Source organism: Corythoichthys intestinalis, chromosome 2 (assembly GCF_030265065.1).
Source record: "Corythoichthys intestinalis isolate RoL2023-P3 chromosome 2, ASM3026506v1, whole genome shotgun sequence".
Classification (NCBI taxonomy): Eukaryota; Metazoa; Chordata; class Actinopteri; order Syngnathiformes; family Syngnathidae; genus Corythoichthys; species Corythoichthys intestinalis.
Window position 1 is genome coordinate 8,779,071 of NC_080396.1, and position 15,200 is coordinate 8,794,270.

General features: G+C 39.4%; 1 protein-coding gene across 4 annotated transcripts in view; it reads left to right on the top strand.

Moving 5' to 3' along the window:
- The window catches only part of xirp2a (xin actin binding repeat containing 2a), a 163,381-nt gene that overhangs the window by 128,624 nt on the left and 19,557 nt on the right, over nucleotides 1-15,200 (top strand). For 3 of the 4 annotated variants that reach the window (XM_057829636.1, XM_057829638.1, XM_057829639.1), the window contains 3 exons: nucleotides 4,287-4,373; nucleotides 4,495-4,561; nucleotides 13,793-13,896. In XM_057829636.1, coding sequence (XP_057685619.1) covers nucleotides 4,287-4,373; nucleotides 4,495-4,561; nucleotides 13,793-13,896 — 258 coding nt within the window. The remainder of the gene's footprint in view (nucleotides 1-4,286; nucleotides 4,374-4,494; nucleotides 4,562-13,792; nucleotides 13,897-15,200) is intronic. The other variant, XM_057829637.1, reaches the window with a different exon arrangement.

The window sequence follows — 15,200 nt, forward strand, 5'->3', positions numbered from 1 at the left end:
CGCTCTGCTTTAAGATGGCGGCTGTTTACTAAAGCTGCCCAGACGCGGCCGAGTCTGTCATTTCGCATCTAGTTCAACATACATGTGATCTCTATGAGACTCATCAGACGCTACCTGCTATCAACGTAGCATCGTGCGGGCTAGTATTTAGCAACGTCGGCGTCCTTTGTAGCGGTTGTCGGCTGATGTAAGTTTTTTTTTTTTTTTTTGCTTCTTCCTCTACGCACGTGACATCAGCGCGTTGTCCCGCATTAAAAGTAGTCCGAGCAAAACGTGATGCTTAGAGCTGTCAAAATAAACAATTACTCGAGGTGAATAAAATTACTCGGATCAGTTTTTAAACTCGAGCTACTCGAGTTGCTCGAGTATTTGTTTCAGCTCTATATTTATAATTGCCCTTTGCCTAAAAAAAAAAAATGTTTTATCCGATTACTTGATTAGTCCATAGAATTTTCAGTCGATTACTCGATTTCTAGAATATTCGATAGCTGCAGCCCTAGTTTGAACACCAAGTGTTTTCATTGTTAAAATGCGTGTCGTTTTGAACATAAGTGTACATAATGTATGTGTGTTACAGTTTAACAAATTGTCAAAAGTAAAGGAAGTAAAAAGCTTCAAATAGCACAATTGCCTTGTTTGCTGCCTGTCAAGCTGAACAACTTCATGTTTAGTGAGGACAGAACGTGTCATATTAATAAAGTAAACTATAAAATAGGATACTGTGAGGTACAATAAGGTACCGTTTACCCGACCCGGGGACTATACCTGTATTAATGCAAGAGAAAGACGCGCGGCTCCATCTGAGCCGAAATTATAACTAAGTTTTAAATGGATTTTTTTCATATTGGCTGGTCAAATTAACAAAAACACCGCTACCGATATAGGTCAAATTTCAAAATATCGGCGCCGATATCGGTCTATCTGTAGTTACTACACCTTTTATAGTGAATTTGCTAAGGTATAACTAAATAAAGGTAGTGAATGGGACCTGTTGCCGTTAAAATGTTCCCCCTGGAGATGTGAATGTGACACTATGCCATTCTCATTTGTCAATCGAAAAAGGTCATGATCAATGTGGGTCATCAATTTTTCACGACCGCATACAGCAAATGCCAGAACATGTTACATCTGTTTCTGCTTGCTCCCAGTGAAGCAAGGTCAAATCTGGCCCTCCATTCACTCGCTGCCATCTGTTCATTGAGATGGAAAGCAGAGTGGATGCACTGAGCGTGAAAGACCTAGCTGAATGCTAAATTTTACATTGAGGTGTGTGTGAGAAATGCCTGGCTCTGTTTCATCGACTTGCTGCTCTCGCACCTCAACAGAAAGCACTTTGCAGTCACATTCCCTTCACAGATGTTTTATCAAGGATCCATGCCGTGTTTGGAAGCTTGTTGAACATTTGAAAAGATATTATAATGCTGACATAAGTGGCTTTAGTAAGTGGCTGTTTCTTGCTTGTTAACAGCAAGGGAGACAAGCTCAAATAATCAACTTCTGGCTCACATGCTATTCATTTGCAAGGAGTGGCAAACACATTTATTATACAGTGGTACATCGATATACGATCCTTTCGACATCTGACGTAAAATTTGTCCACAAAAACCAAACATTTCCGGGCGACCAGTGAAGTCCGCTGGTGGATTAAGTATGGATCGCCCAGCTTTTGTCCTTTTGACGCTTTACTGGAGTGTTGTTGGCTTCCCACTCATTTGTCACGGTAAGCGATTTTCATTTCTAAGGGAGAACTAGTTGTGCTGTAACCTAACACGGGGATTCTGAGATTGACAAACTCAAATCTAGCATCATGTTACCATTTGTTTGCTTGCTTTTGGGGGATTGTAATCAATAAATCTCATTTATTCTGCATTTTCTAATCAATAAACATCGTCTATTGAGCAAAAGTGTGCCTGATACTGATTCACTACGAACCTGGAAATTTTGGAAAAAAAACAACAGAATTTTTTTTTTTTTTTTTGGATGGATGGATGGGTCATGTTTTAAAACCTCGTAGGTAGCTACATCACCAAAACACAGAAATCAAGCAAATCAGTGCAGCGCAGTGGCTCCCTCCAGGGGATACAATTTTTGACGGGGGTAACTACATTGGCACGACACCGGCGGGCGTACCATATTCAGTGGATGACGATCTTGGCGAAAAGTATTGCTATCCTAAACAGCCTGATCATATATTTCATATATACTTGACAGGAACCGGGAAACAGGGCCGATCCGTCAAAAACTTAAAATTCAAATATTTTCAAAACCAAAGCTGCTACCGACTTAAAACCAAAACAGGCACCTACCTTAGCAATATATGAGTCTCCATGAGCAGCGATATCAAAAAATTCAAAGTCTTTCCCATATAAAATCCCGATTAATTATCTTTTTATGTAAGTATAACAAAACTTAAAATGGTTGTAAAACTAGAAACTGCAATTTCTGGAGAAATTACTCTAGGTCTTTCCTGTGTAGCTATACAGATCTTAGCCCTGCCCAGGGCTATCAATAGAATGGACAAACATGCCCGTCAATGGCATTTAACGCATTAAATGCCATTAGAAATGAATGGGAAAATGGCTATACAATTCACAGATTTTACACAAGATGCACAAAAAACACCAAATGCAGAGATAATCACCTATATTTTCAGGATCGATAGCAATATGAAACATATCATATAAGTTTTTGCCCAAAATAGCAACTTATTTATTTATTTACTGCAAGTTTTCAACAGATAATAAATCACTCAATTTCACATCAGAAACTTAATACTTAAGGAAAACATGCGGAATCAATTATAAATAATGTATAAATAGATTGTTAATAAATTGTATATACAGTCCCTGACAAAAGTCTTGTTGCTTATCCATTTTGTAGAAACAATTGCTAATAACCTGACTTTTAATTATTCAGTTGGTGTCAGAAATGGCTCATATGAAAGCTGAGACCCTCCCAAATGATGTTGAATGTACAAAAATATATTTGTTTCACTGAAAAAAGATTTATCATTTAATGAAGACATAAAAACAAAGGTTTGTCGCCTACAGAAAGTAGTGTGAAAATTGAACAAAAAATGTACTTCGAATACAAAAATATGTTACATAACATAAGCGAATTAAGTAGTGGTGCTGCCCTCAGAAGTCATACAAAATATTAAATTTGGATCTCACAGCACACACAGAGAGCTGGGACCACAGTAACAAAGGCTACTATCAGTAACACAATGCGCCGCGAGGGACTCAAATCCTGCACTGCCAGACGTGTCCCCCTGCTGAAGAAAGTACACGTCCAGGCCCGTCTGCGGTTTGCTAGACAGCATTTGGATGATCCAGAAGAGGACTGTGAGAATGTGTTATGGTCAGATGAAACCAAAATAGAACTTTTTGGTAGAAACACAGGTTCTTGTGTTTGGAGGAAAAAGAATACTTAATTGCACCATACCCACTGTGAAGCATGGGGGTGGAAACATCATACTTTGGAGCTGTTTTTCTGCAAAGGGACCAGGTGACTAATCTGTGTAAAGGAAAGAATGAATGGGGCCATGTATCGAGAGATTTTGAGTGGAAAATCTCCTTACATCAGCAAAGGCATTGAAGATGTTACGTGGCTGGGTCTTTCAGCATGACATTGATCCCAAACACACAGCCAGGGCAACAAAGGAGTGGCTTCGTAATAAGCATTTCAAGGTCCTGGAGTGGCCTAGCCAGTCTCCAGATCTCAACCCCATAGAAAATCTGTGGAGGTAGTTGAAAGTCCATGTTGCCCAACGACAGCCCCAAAACATCACTGCTCTAGAGGAGATCTGCATGGAGGAATGGGCCAAAATACCAGCAGGAGTATGTGAAAAGCTTGTGAAGAGTTACAGAAAATGTTTGGCCTCCATTATTGCCAACAAAGGGTAGATAACAAAGTATTGAGATGAACTTTTGGTATTGACCAAATACTTATTTTCCACCATGATTTGCAAATAAATTCTTTAAAAATCAAACAATGTGATTTTTCCCAAATTCTGTCTCTCATGGTTGAGGTTTACCCATGTTGACAATTACAGGCCTGTCTAATATTTTCAAGTGGGAGAACTTGCAATTAGTGGCTGACAAAATACTCATTTGCCCCACTGTACTTAGTTAACGAAGTACTATTACTTACCACTGATTTGAACGGTAAAATTCCCGCCTTATCTGCCATTATTTGGCTTTGAATATAACTTTTTTTTAAATAACCATGTATCTGAGTGTTGAGAGTGAAAGAGGGAATTTAGTGTAATTTTCTTCTCTTTGAAGGAGCTTTCCCGTTCCTCCGAGGTGACTGTGAGAAGCAATGTCAGAGAAGTCACACCTTCCACAAGCATCTTTCAAAATCAGCAGGAGGTACGCTATATGATCCAGGACTTTCTGTTCTTTGATCTGTCCTGAATATTCCAAGCATGATGCACAAATCAAATCAAACATCCTCTTGTGAGAATAAATATGATTTGTCTTCTTTTTGCAGGTGTCGCATTATGACAGAGTCCACCATAACAATGTGGCCGCCAGTCATGGAAGTGACTATGAAACAGGTTAGTTCTTCTTGAGTGTTTCTTACATTGCAGATTAAAACTAGAGATGTGACCGTAAATTCGGCGCCGAAAACTTTCGGCCAAAAATAGCTAAAATTGCATTTTCGGGGTTTTTTTTCGGTTAAAAGACCGAAAGTTTACCACTGAAAGTGTTGTCCTCTTGTGATTACATCATCAAAACACGATTGTTGCTTTCCATTGACATCCCTCGTCACATCAGTGCATTTGAGCCTGTGCATGAGTAGTTTGGAGTTTAATCAAGTGAGCAATACTGTACCTGACAAAAGTCTTGTCGCTTATCCATTTTGTAGAAACAATTGCTAATAACCTGACTTTGAATTATTCAATTGGTCTCAGAAAAGGCTCATGTGAAAGCTAAGACCCTCCCAAATGATGTTGAATGTACACAAATATATTTGTTTCACTGAAAAAAGATTTATCATTTAATGAAGACATAAAGGTCAAATTTTGGCAAGACAAAAGTTTTGTCGCCTACAGAAAATAGTGTGAAAATTGAACAAAAAAATGTACTTCAAATACAAAAATATGTTATGAAACATAAGTGAATTAAGTAGTGGTGCTGTGAGATCCAAATGTAATATTTTGTATGATTTCCATGGGCTTCGGCAAGGATTCATACAATTTATTTATGAAGTCATCAGGAATATCGAAGAAAACAGTCTTGCATGCCTCCCAGAGTTCACCAACATTCTTGGGTTTCGTCTTCCATGCTTCCTCTTTCATCCTACCCATGTCTGGTGACCGGGCTGGCCAGTCCTGGAGGAGCTTGATCTTCTTTGCCTTGAGGAACTTTGAGGTAGAGATTGAAGTATGCAATGGAGCACCATCCTGCTGCAAAATTTCTCCCTTTTTATGGTTAGGAATGCAAGAGGCAGCTAAGATTTCTTGATATTTCAAGCTATTTATCTCTCAGGGTGCAGAAAATTAAAAAAACGTGTGGCATTTGCCAAGGCCCACAGCCTGTCAAAAGGATGGACGCCGGAAAAGTGGCAAAAGGTGGATTTTTCAGATGAATCTTTCATTGAATTACACCACAGTGGCAGCAAATATTGCAGGAGACCTACTGGAGCCCGCATGGATCTGAGATTCACTCAGAAAACAGTGAAGTTTGGTGGTTACATCATTACCAAAATCATGGTCTGGGGTTACATGCAGTATGGGGGTGTGCGAGAAAGCTGCAGGCTGGAAGACAACATAAATAGTCTGACATATCAACAAATCTTAGCTGCCTCTTACATTCCTTACCATAAAAAGGGACAAATTCCGCAGAAGGATACCTCAAAGTTCCTCAAGGCAAAGAAGATCAAGACCCTCCGGGACTGGCCAGCCCAGTCACCAGACATTAACATGATTGAGCATGTCTGGGGTAGGATGAAATAGGAAGCATGGAAGACAAAACCCAAGAATGTTGATGAACTCTGGGAGGCATTCAAGACTGCTTTCTTTGATGTTCCTGGGGACTTCATCAATAAATTGTATGAATCCTTGCCGAAGCCCATGGAAGTCATACAAAATATTAAATTTGGATCTCACAGCACCACTACTTAATTCGCTTATGTTATGTAACATATTTTTGTATTTGAAGTACATTTTTTGTTCAATTTTCACACTGCTTTCTGTAAAAATTTGAGCTTTTTGTCTTCATTAAATGATAAATCTTTTTTCAGTGAAACAAATATGTTATTGTACATTCAACATCATTTGGGAGGGTCTTAGCTTTCATATGAGCCATTTCTGAAACCAATTGAATAATTAAAAGTCAGGTTTTGTTTCTACAAAATGGATAAACGACAAGACTTTTGTCAGGGACTGTACATTGAAGTAACTGAGTTACTAACTCAATTACTTTTTGGTGGAATTAATTTGTAACTGTAACTACTTTTTAAAAGTAAGATTAACAACGCTTAGTTACACGAATATGATCTATAAACCGTGCAAAACTTTATTGTTGATGAAAATACACTGTAAGTCCGATGTATTATTGTTTTTTTTTTTTTTTAATATGTCCTCCATTTTGACCTTATGGAAGTGGTCACCAGTGTTGACACAGATTGCTTGAAAAAGTAATTTAATTACCGATTACTGATTACGCCTCAAAAAAGTAGTCTAGTTACTTTACTGATTACTTCATTATCAAAGTAAGTTATTTTAAAAGTAATCTATCAGTTACTTTTTACCCATTTTTCTCCCTTTGCCGCCTCAACATAAGAATGACAACAGACAAATGTCATCACATGTAATTGACTTTCCGATGATTGAATTTAAAGGGGAATATCAGAATTTCGCACTAGCTTAGTCACTCCGGAGCCCTGAAACTAACAAATATCTGACAAATTGCTTGGAATTTGTTGAAATCAACTCCCCAGACCAACTAAACACCGCTAACTCTAAGATCAAGCCTCATGTCAAAACTTATGGTTAATAGCATATCAGTGCCAATGTAAAACAATGCAAACTGACGGCACAATAATCAACAACACACAAGTGGATTGTACAGTGCAATAAACACAAAGGTGGTGGCGGGCGCAGATGCGCGTGCAGCCGTGCACATTAACAACCCGGAAGTACTCTTCTCTATGGATACCAAAATATCGATATTTCGATCCAGCGCGTTAAGTTTTAGGTATCGATCCCCAAGCAAGAGTATCAATATTTGGAATTAAAATATTATATTTTCTTTGTGTATTTTTTGGGTATATTTTTGTGCACACTTTTTATAGTACTTTTCCCTTTCACGTTAGAGCCTAGTTCGGGCCTAAAAAATCCAGCCCGACCCGACACGGCCCGCTGGTATTGAGGCCCGACCCGGCCCGAGCTCGATCACTTAATTAGATTTGCAGGCCCGAGCCCGAAAAACCTGATTTTTTTTTTTTTTTTGTGACGCGGAAAAAACGCAGCAGCAGCAGCAATTTATTTTCATTTCTTCGAGTTGGCAGAAAAAAACGCAAGTTTTCTTAATGTTTAAATAATCTACATATTTTTTTGAGAATTATCAAAGCATTCACACAACGAAATAACGCTGGGAAAGTTTGTTAAACATATTTCTGAGTGTGTGGGATATTGTTCTCACATGGACGTGCCTCTCTGACAAGGAGAGGGAACAGCAGCAAAAAAAAAAAAAAAACTACAAATGCTTTGAAATAACATTCTTTATTGTAACGACAACAATACCAAAATAAAAAATAAAAATGAAATAAAAGCTTTAAACTGCGGGCTGGCCTTGACTGCAGTCGGCAACTTGCGGCCCCTGCCTCATGTCTTGCTCTTTACAAAGGATAATAAAGATGTTTGAGCAGTTTCTTTTTTGCCCGCACAGCTTTTAAGATGCCTGCTCAGCGTCGAAGTGCCAGTCTTTTTGCTGTCGTACGAGAGCAATGTGCCGCACTTGTTACATTCGACGAAGCCGACACAGTTTTTTGTTGCATCTTCCACGATCAAATGAAATTCTTTCCACACCTCACTCCTACCGGTGCATTCTTGCCTCTTCCATTCCCCCGTCTTCAGTTTGTTTTTAGCTTCTTTCTGCTCCATATTGGAAAAGTACCAAGAGGATGAGTTGTGTACACTCGGTGCAGAGAGGGAGAAAATGAAAATGAGGGCGGCGCCTCGGCCGTGCGCAAACGGTACAGCGGGAGGACAAGAAGAAAAAGCGGCCGGCGCCACGGCGTTCGTGCACACGCACAAGCAAAAGCGCAATACAGAGAGCCTGCTCTCCATTTTTTTTTTTTATTTAAATAATTTATTAGTCCGGCATGGCGGCCCGACCCGACCTGACCGGAACGTGAATGCTTAAAATGTGGGCCCGACCCGACATTCGGGTCGGGTCGGGTCAGGTCGCGTTCGGGTTCGGGCACAAAATCTAACCTCTATAGACCCTACCCACCGATGTCACAAAATCACGTGCTCGCTGTATGGTTCCGCCCACTTCTCCGTCATTTTGTGTCTGTATTATCAATGGTCTCAATTGATCGAGCAATTTATAATGCATTTCATGGAAGACCCGGTGCTTTCGGATGCCGTAAACTCACTTGATGCGTTGCATAAAAGGCGTTATGTGGAAAAGCTTCAGTTTATCCATTCGCCAGATCCATATTTGATGCCTAAATCGATGTTTTTCGACCCGCTGTCTCCGCCGTATTTGCCTGACATCTGCTAGCTACCCTGAACTGTACAACTATCTTGTCCACACAAAATCAGCCTATTCTCACGAAAGTTTGAAAAACTTTAAGAGCTTGGAGGCTTATAAATACTTCGTTGCTGGTTGGGTGAAACAGGTCCTCGTCCACGAAAATTCGGCAGGAATCTATCTTGTGCTTGGAAAGGTGAGTTACGAAATTTTCAATTCAAAATCTTTTGTTATTGCTAACATCCACTGTCAAGTCTAATGTATTTCATGTCGTTTGTCAATGGAGTTAGGGCTTTTAATGTTTATATGGTTTAGCGATAGCACTCTCACTACATACATACGTGTATGTTGTCGGCGATTAGCCTAGCAATGATCTTAATTGTGGTTGTCAGCCCAAAACCCTCTAAATATATATTAAATGCATCTTACCAGATATAAAATGACTACTACATAATCTGTGGTAATCGTTTGGAGCCCAGTTTTCTCGTCGAATTGCAGCAGCCCATCTCGCTCTCTTCTCTCCGGGTCTCTCGGAATCCGGTAGAACTTCAAGTCTCTCCGTCTTCTCCGTCTATCTTCTCTGTTATTGCAACCGACCGCCACACACGCCTTCACCATTTTGATTATTAATGTTAACGAGCAGAAAAACACGTCGTAAATAGGAGGAATGTACGTAGCCGTAACAGGGAAACATGATGTGTTGACGGACAATTGGACGGCACCAGTCAGGAGGAAGGAGTTGTGACGTCACGTGGGTAGGGTCTATTTCACGTTCTACATGCACATAAGCAGTACACCTGCGTCTGCTCCCGCCCCCATTTACGTCCCTATCCTGTGTCGATCAGCATGCTTTTCCTCCGCACCTCTCACGAGGCACCAACACAGTCACAACAAACAAACATTTGGAAGCTGGTACTACCAGCCTGGTAGCATGGCTGCAGCATCGACGACGGATCGTAAAAGAAGTCTGGTTTGGACATATTTCATTATAATAAATAGCAACGAGGCTAAGTGCACAGTTTGTGCCTCATACCACAAACCTCACAAAACACTTAAGAAAGGTGCATCCCGAAGCACGCGACGAAATGAATGAAAAACTTGCCACTCAAGCCGAGGAGGACGGGAGAAAAGATAAGACCACGCCGCTGAAGCAAAAGCAAAGTACTTTAGAAGTGGCGTTTGCGAAAGGCAGGACTTATCCAGGTAATGGAGGTGCTAATAGATAATCAGACACGATATAAGCGTTAGTGGCTGATGTGAAATATGAAACGATAAATATGGCGTTTTTGTCATCTTACATAAAAAGAACTTTGCAGCACTATGCTTTGTAATGGAAAGTTATAGCTACATCTTATTTGTGAAAAGCAAAGTTCATACCGCATTATATAAAAAAGGTAAAATGACCATAGTGACATATTTAACGGTGAAGTATTACTGTAAACTAAATGTGAGTCTCCAATTTATTAATTTTTGATGCAATGAGGACAAATCAGCCCACATCACCGTCCATAGGATAGTCAAGTGACAAGTCAAGCAAGCAAGTTGGGTATAAAAAAAAAATATATAAATTATTACTTAACATTTTAAAATTTCCATATTGTTTTATGTTACAAACAATTAAATGCTTGATTTCTAATGTTTTGTTGCTATTTACTTTTATTTTGTCAAAGGTCTAAAGGTCTGTTTCAATTATTTCAAAATTGTGTTAGTAAAATAAAATTCAAAAAGGGAAAGTGCTATTGTTTATTGGATTTGTTTTTAATGATCTACCATTAAAGGGCGGTAACATGCTACTATTAATTTGTTCTTTAATTAGATCAAAATTATTTAACTTAGGTAGGTTAAAATTTGATCAAATACAACATGTAGCAGGGAAATAGTTTGTGCATACGAATTTAAGGGTCATGGTTAGAGTGAGACTGACTACGGTAATCAGATTTTGTTGTTGGATTGGTTTGTGAGTTTGTAGGGACACTGCTTTGCTAGCTATTAAAAGCAGCAGTTTTTCCATTGCAATGCATATTTGACACAGAGACTTTTAATAGTTTTTGAGTGCTTGGTGTAGTTGTACATTAGATATCATCAGAATGGCTGAGAACTGCAGGGTTGTATATAACATACTGTATATATATATAAATATGAACTTCCGGTATCGATATCGGATCGGGATCGTGATATTTGGCCTTGGTATTACTTGGTATCGGATCGAATCCAAAATCACTGGTATCGCCCATCCCTACTCCTCTCAACACACACGCGGTCAATTTGGCCACAAAACGTGGCGGCAACTAAGCACTTTACACTCAATCGGACTTACAACACATCCCACAGATGCTAAACGAACACATCACCTCACGGCATAAATGTGCAACACGCATATGATGTAAGCAAAGCTTGCCCACTTGGAGCTATGACTGCCCGTCGTTGCTACGGCAAAGCTACGAAACGGCCCCGCATTTAGGGGGTCCAACCTTTTGCTGATACTCCCCAGAATGAAGGAAAAATACTCACCTTCATTCATGGATATCCACAGATCAACATTCCCTCGCAATGTCTCAACACTCGGCGCAAATGCCCGCCCGCCTCAGTCCCACAACACGTGACGCGAGACCAAAACAGGAAATAGCTAAGATGTTGTCGTGGAAACACGTACCGGGAACCTTTTATTTTAGCATTTTCTATTCAAAATGCTCTTCGTACATGACTACAATAATCTTCATTCCACATTCGTTATGAGGCAATGAAGAAATAGTAACGCAGAGACACTAAGGAAACTAACTTTAATCAATTACTGGACTAGAAAAATGAACGCGTTAGATTACTCGTTACTGAAAAAAGTAATCAGATTACAGTAACACGTTACTAACTAACGCGTTACTGACAACACTGGTGGTCACCCTAATCATATGTAACAACTAGAGATGTCCCGATCGATACCGATCGATCGGGTCCGATCACGTCATTTTCAAAGTATCGGAATCGGCAAAAAAATATCGGCCATGCCTTTTTTTAATATATATATATATATTTTAATTAAATCGTTTTCTAATTGTATTTAACGCTACAGACATACAGTGGTACCTCTACATACGATCACTTCGACACACGATCTTTTCGACATCCGACGTAAAATTTGAGCCGCCATTTGTTTCTACATCCGACGAGTTGCTCGAAATACGACGACATGACAGCACTGCAAACGAACGCACGGTGGATTTTCTTGTGTGAGAAATCAACACAGTTTTCAAAAAAAGTTGATACAGTTGGAGAAACAAGGAAAAAAGTGATGCTTACCTTTGAAATGAAGATGCAAGTTATAGAAAAATATGAGCTTGGGGTGCGCGTCCCTGAACTGGCTCAACAATACAGCTCCATGGTCCTCTTCCGACCACCGTTCGCCACTATTTATAAGTTAAGGTGACAATTATTATTGTGGTAACATTGCCAAGGAAATCGCCAGCTTCGTCACGTTTTTATCATTTATTTAAGAACTTATCCAACACAAAACGCCCATTGTCTTAAGAAGTTGACCGCTCTCAAGAAAACGAAAGTATTATCTCTACCGCACCGACCTATCTCACTGAGACGTCACCTTCGCGGTGCGTTCAGGGACAGTAAAAAGTGTCCGCCATATTAGAATCCGATTCGTTACATTATTTACAGGAATAATTATTAATTATTCTTCTTCTTATTATATTATTCTGAATTATTTATTTATAACTTATTTGTTTTTCTATGTTTAATTGCCATTTGTAACAGTGCCAGCAGTATTTATTAAGAATTTAGTGTATGTTTTTAGGCTTTGGAACGAATTAATGGAATTATAATGTAGTCCTATGGGAAAATCCTGCTCGACATACGACCATTTCGACTTACAAACAAGGTCCTGGAACGAATTAAATTCGTATGTAGAGGTACCACTGTAATATGTTACACTCATCCAGAGTCTTTAGTTTAGGCTTAAGGTAGGGTTATCAAATTTATCCCGATAACGGCGGTAATTTTTTTTTTTTCAAAAATGTATCACGTTAAAATATTTAACGCAATTAGTGCATGCGTTGCACGACCCACTCACGCATTGTTGCGCTCAATCTGTAATCGCGCCGTTTTACCAATATAGAGAGATAAAAGGCAGCGTAAAATGAGTAGAGTGAATTTTGGCAGCCTTTGGTGTCTTTTCTTAATTGACTAAAGCCTTACAATCCCTCTCCCTACAATTAGAAATATCATGGGAAGCAATGTGGGGAAGCAAGGTAGCAATTGATCTTTTTCTTTACACCCTATGTTATTTGCCTACGCAGAGAAGATATATCAGTTGGTAGCACTACGCACAGTCATGGTTCCACTTCCCATCATGCATTTCGGCATGGCTCCAGTATCATTTACTGAAAGCTCAACAAATACACTAGATGGCAATATTTAGTCACAATATACAAAGTCACAAGTCTTTCTATCCGTGGATCCCTCTCACAGTAAGAATGTTAATAATGTAAATGCCATCTTGAGGATTTATTGTCATAATAAACAAATACAGTACTTATGTACTGTATGTTGAATGCATATATTCGTCCGAGTTTTATTCATTTTTTTCTTAATGCATTGCCAAAATCTATATGATCGGGAAAAATTATCGTGAATGATTGGAATTGAATCGGGAGCAAAAAAAAGCAATCAGATCGGGAAATATCGGGATCGGCAGATACTCAAACTAAAACGATCGGGATCGGATCAGGAGCAAAAAAAAAAAACCTTGTAACAACACTCCTTTTTATTTTGACCATACAGTAACTTTGCCATATTAGCACTTACAACACTCAAACTGGGGAAACACAGCTTTAATGTTTTTTCATAAATTAATAATACATCTGTCAGCCCTTCGGGTGATTGTATGTTCTAGGCACAGCAGAAAATCAAAGAGACGTCTTATGGATGGTAAAATATTAGAAAGAGGAAAGTGACTAATTGCATTACGGTTTCATGAAATGAGAAGTAGCCTGTTTTTTAATGAAATGAATTATTTCACTTTCCATTCCCCTCACTGTGAAGGACTTAATGAGGCAGCCTTCTCCTTGTGTCTAATTTAGTTATGCGCGCAGGAGGAGAGGACCTACAGAAGATTTCCACTCAGGCTCTGAAGCAGCAGTATGAAAAAACCATTGAGGAAGCCACACCAGCCAGTGAAATAAAGGTATTGATTGGTTTGATCAAAATAGATGTATTTTTTTACATAAAGCACAAGTATAAAATAGGCCACATTAACCTTTATAGGGCACTCATTGAACTCATTGGCGGCCATTGATGGCGCGAGACGTCCAATCCCATTTTGACAGGGAGAGGCTGAGCTCCCAATCAAATTGGATTGGACATCTACAGTCCCTGACATAAGTCTTGTCGCTAATCCATTTTCTAGAAACAATTGCTAATAACCTGACTTTGAATTATTCAATTGGTTTCAGAAATGGCTCATATGAAAGCTAAGACCCTCCCAAATGATGTTGAATGTACAAAACTATATTTGTTTCACTGAAAAAAAGATTTATCATTTAATGAAGACATAAAGGTCAAATTTTGGCAAGACAAAAGTTTTGTCGCCTACAGAAAGTAGTGTGAAAATTGAACAAAAAATGTACTTCAAATACAAAAATATGTTACATTACATAAGCAAATTAAGTAGTGGTGCTGTGAGATGCAAATTTAATATTTTGTATGACTTCCATGGACTTGAAGGACTGCATTCATGCGGTTCGGCAAGGATTCATACAACTTATTGATGAAGTCATCAGGAACATCAAAGAAAGCAGTCTTGCATGCCTCCCAGAGTTCATCAACATTCTTGGGTTTCGTCTTCCATGCTTCCTCTCTCATCCTACCCCAGACATGCTCAATGATGTTCATGTCTGGTGACTGGGCTAGCCAGTCCTGTAGGATCTTGATTGAAGTATGCAATGGAGCACCATCCTGCTGCAGAATTGATCCCTTTTTATGGTTAGGAATGTAAGAGGCAGGTAAGATTTGTTGATATTTCAGACTGTGTTGCCTTCCACCCTGCAGATCTCTCGCACACCACCATACTGGATGTAACCCCAGACCATGATTTTGTCTCCACCAAACTTCACTGTCTTCTGAGTGAATCTCGGATCACTGCGGACTCCAGTAGGTCTCCTGCAATATTTGCGGCGACTGTGGTGTAATTCAATGGGATTCATCTGAAAAAATCCTCCTTTTGCCACAAAAAAGTGAACTTTGGTGGTGGCAAAATCATGGTCTGGGGTTATATCCAGTTTGGGGGTATGCAAGAGATCTGCAGGGTGGAAGGCAACATTAATAGTCTGAAATATCAAATCTTAGCTGCCTCTTACATTCCTAACTAGAAAAAGGGACACACAGCAGGATGGTGCTCCATCGCATACTTTAATCTCTACCTCAAAGTTCCTCAAGGCAAAGAAGATCAAGATCCGCCTGGACTGGCCAGCCCCGTCACCAGACATGAAC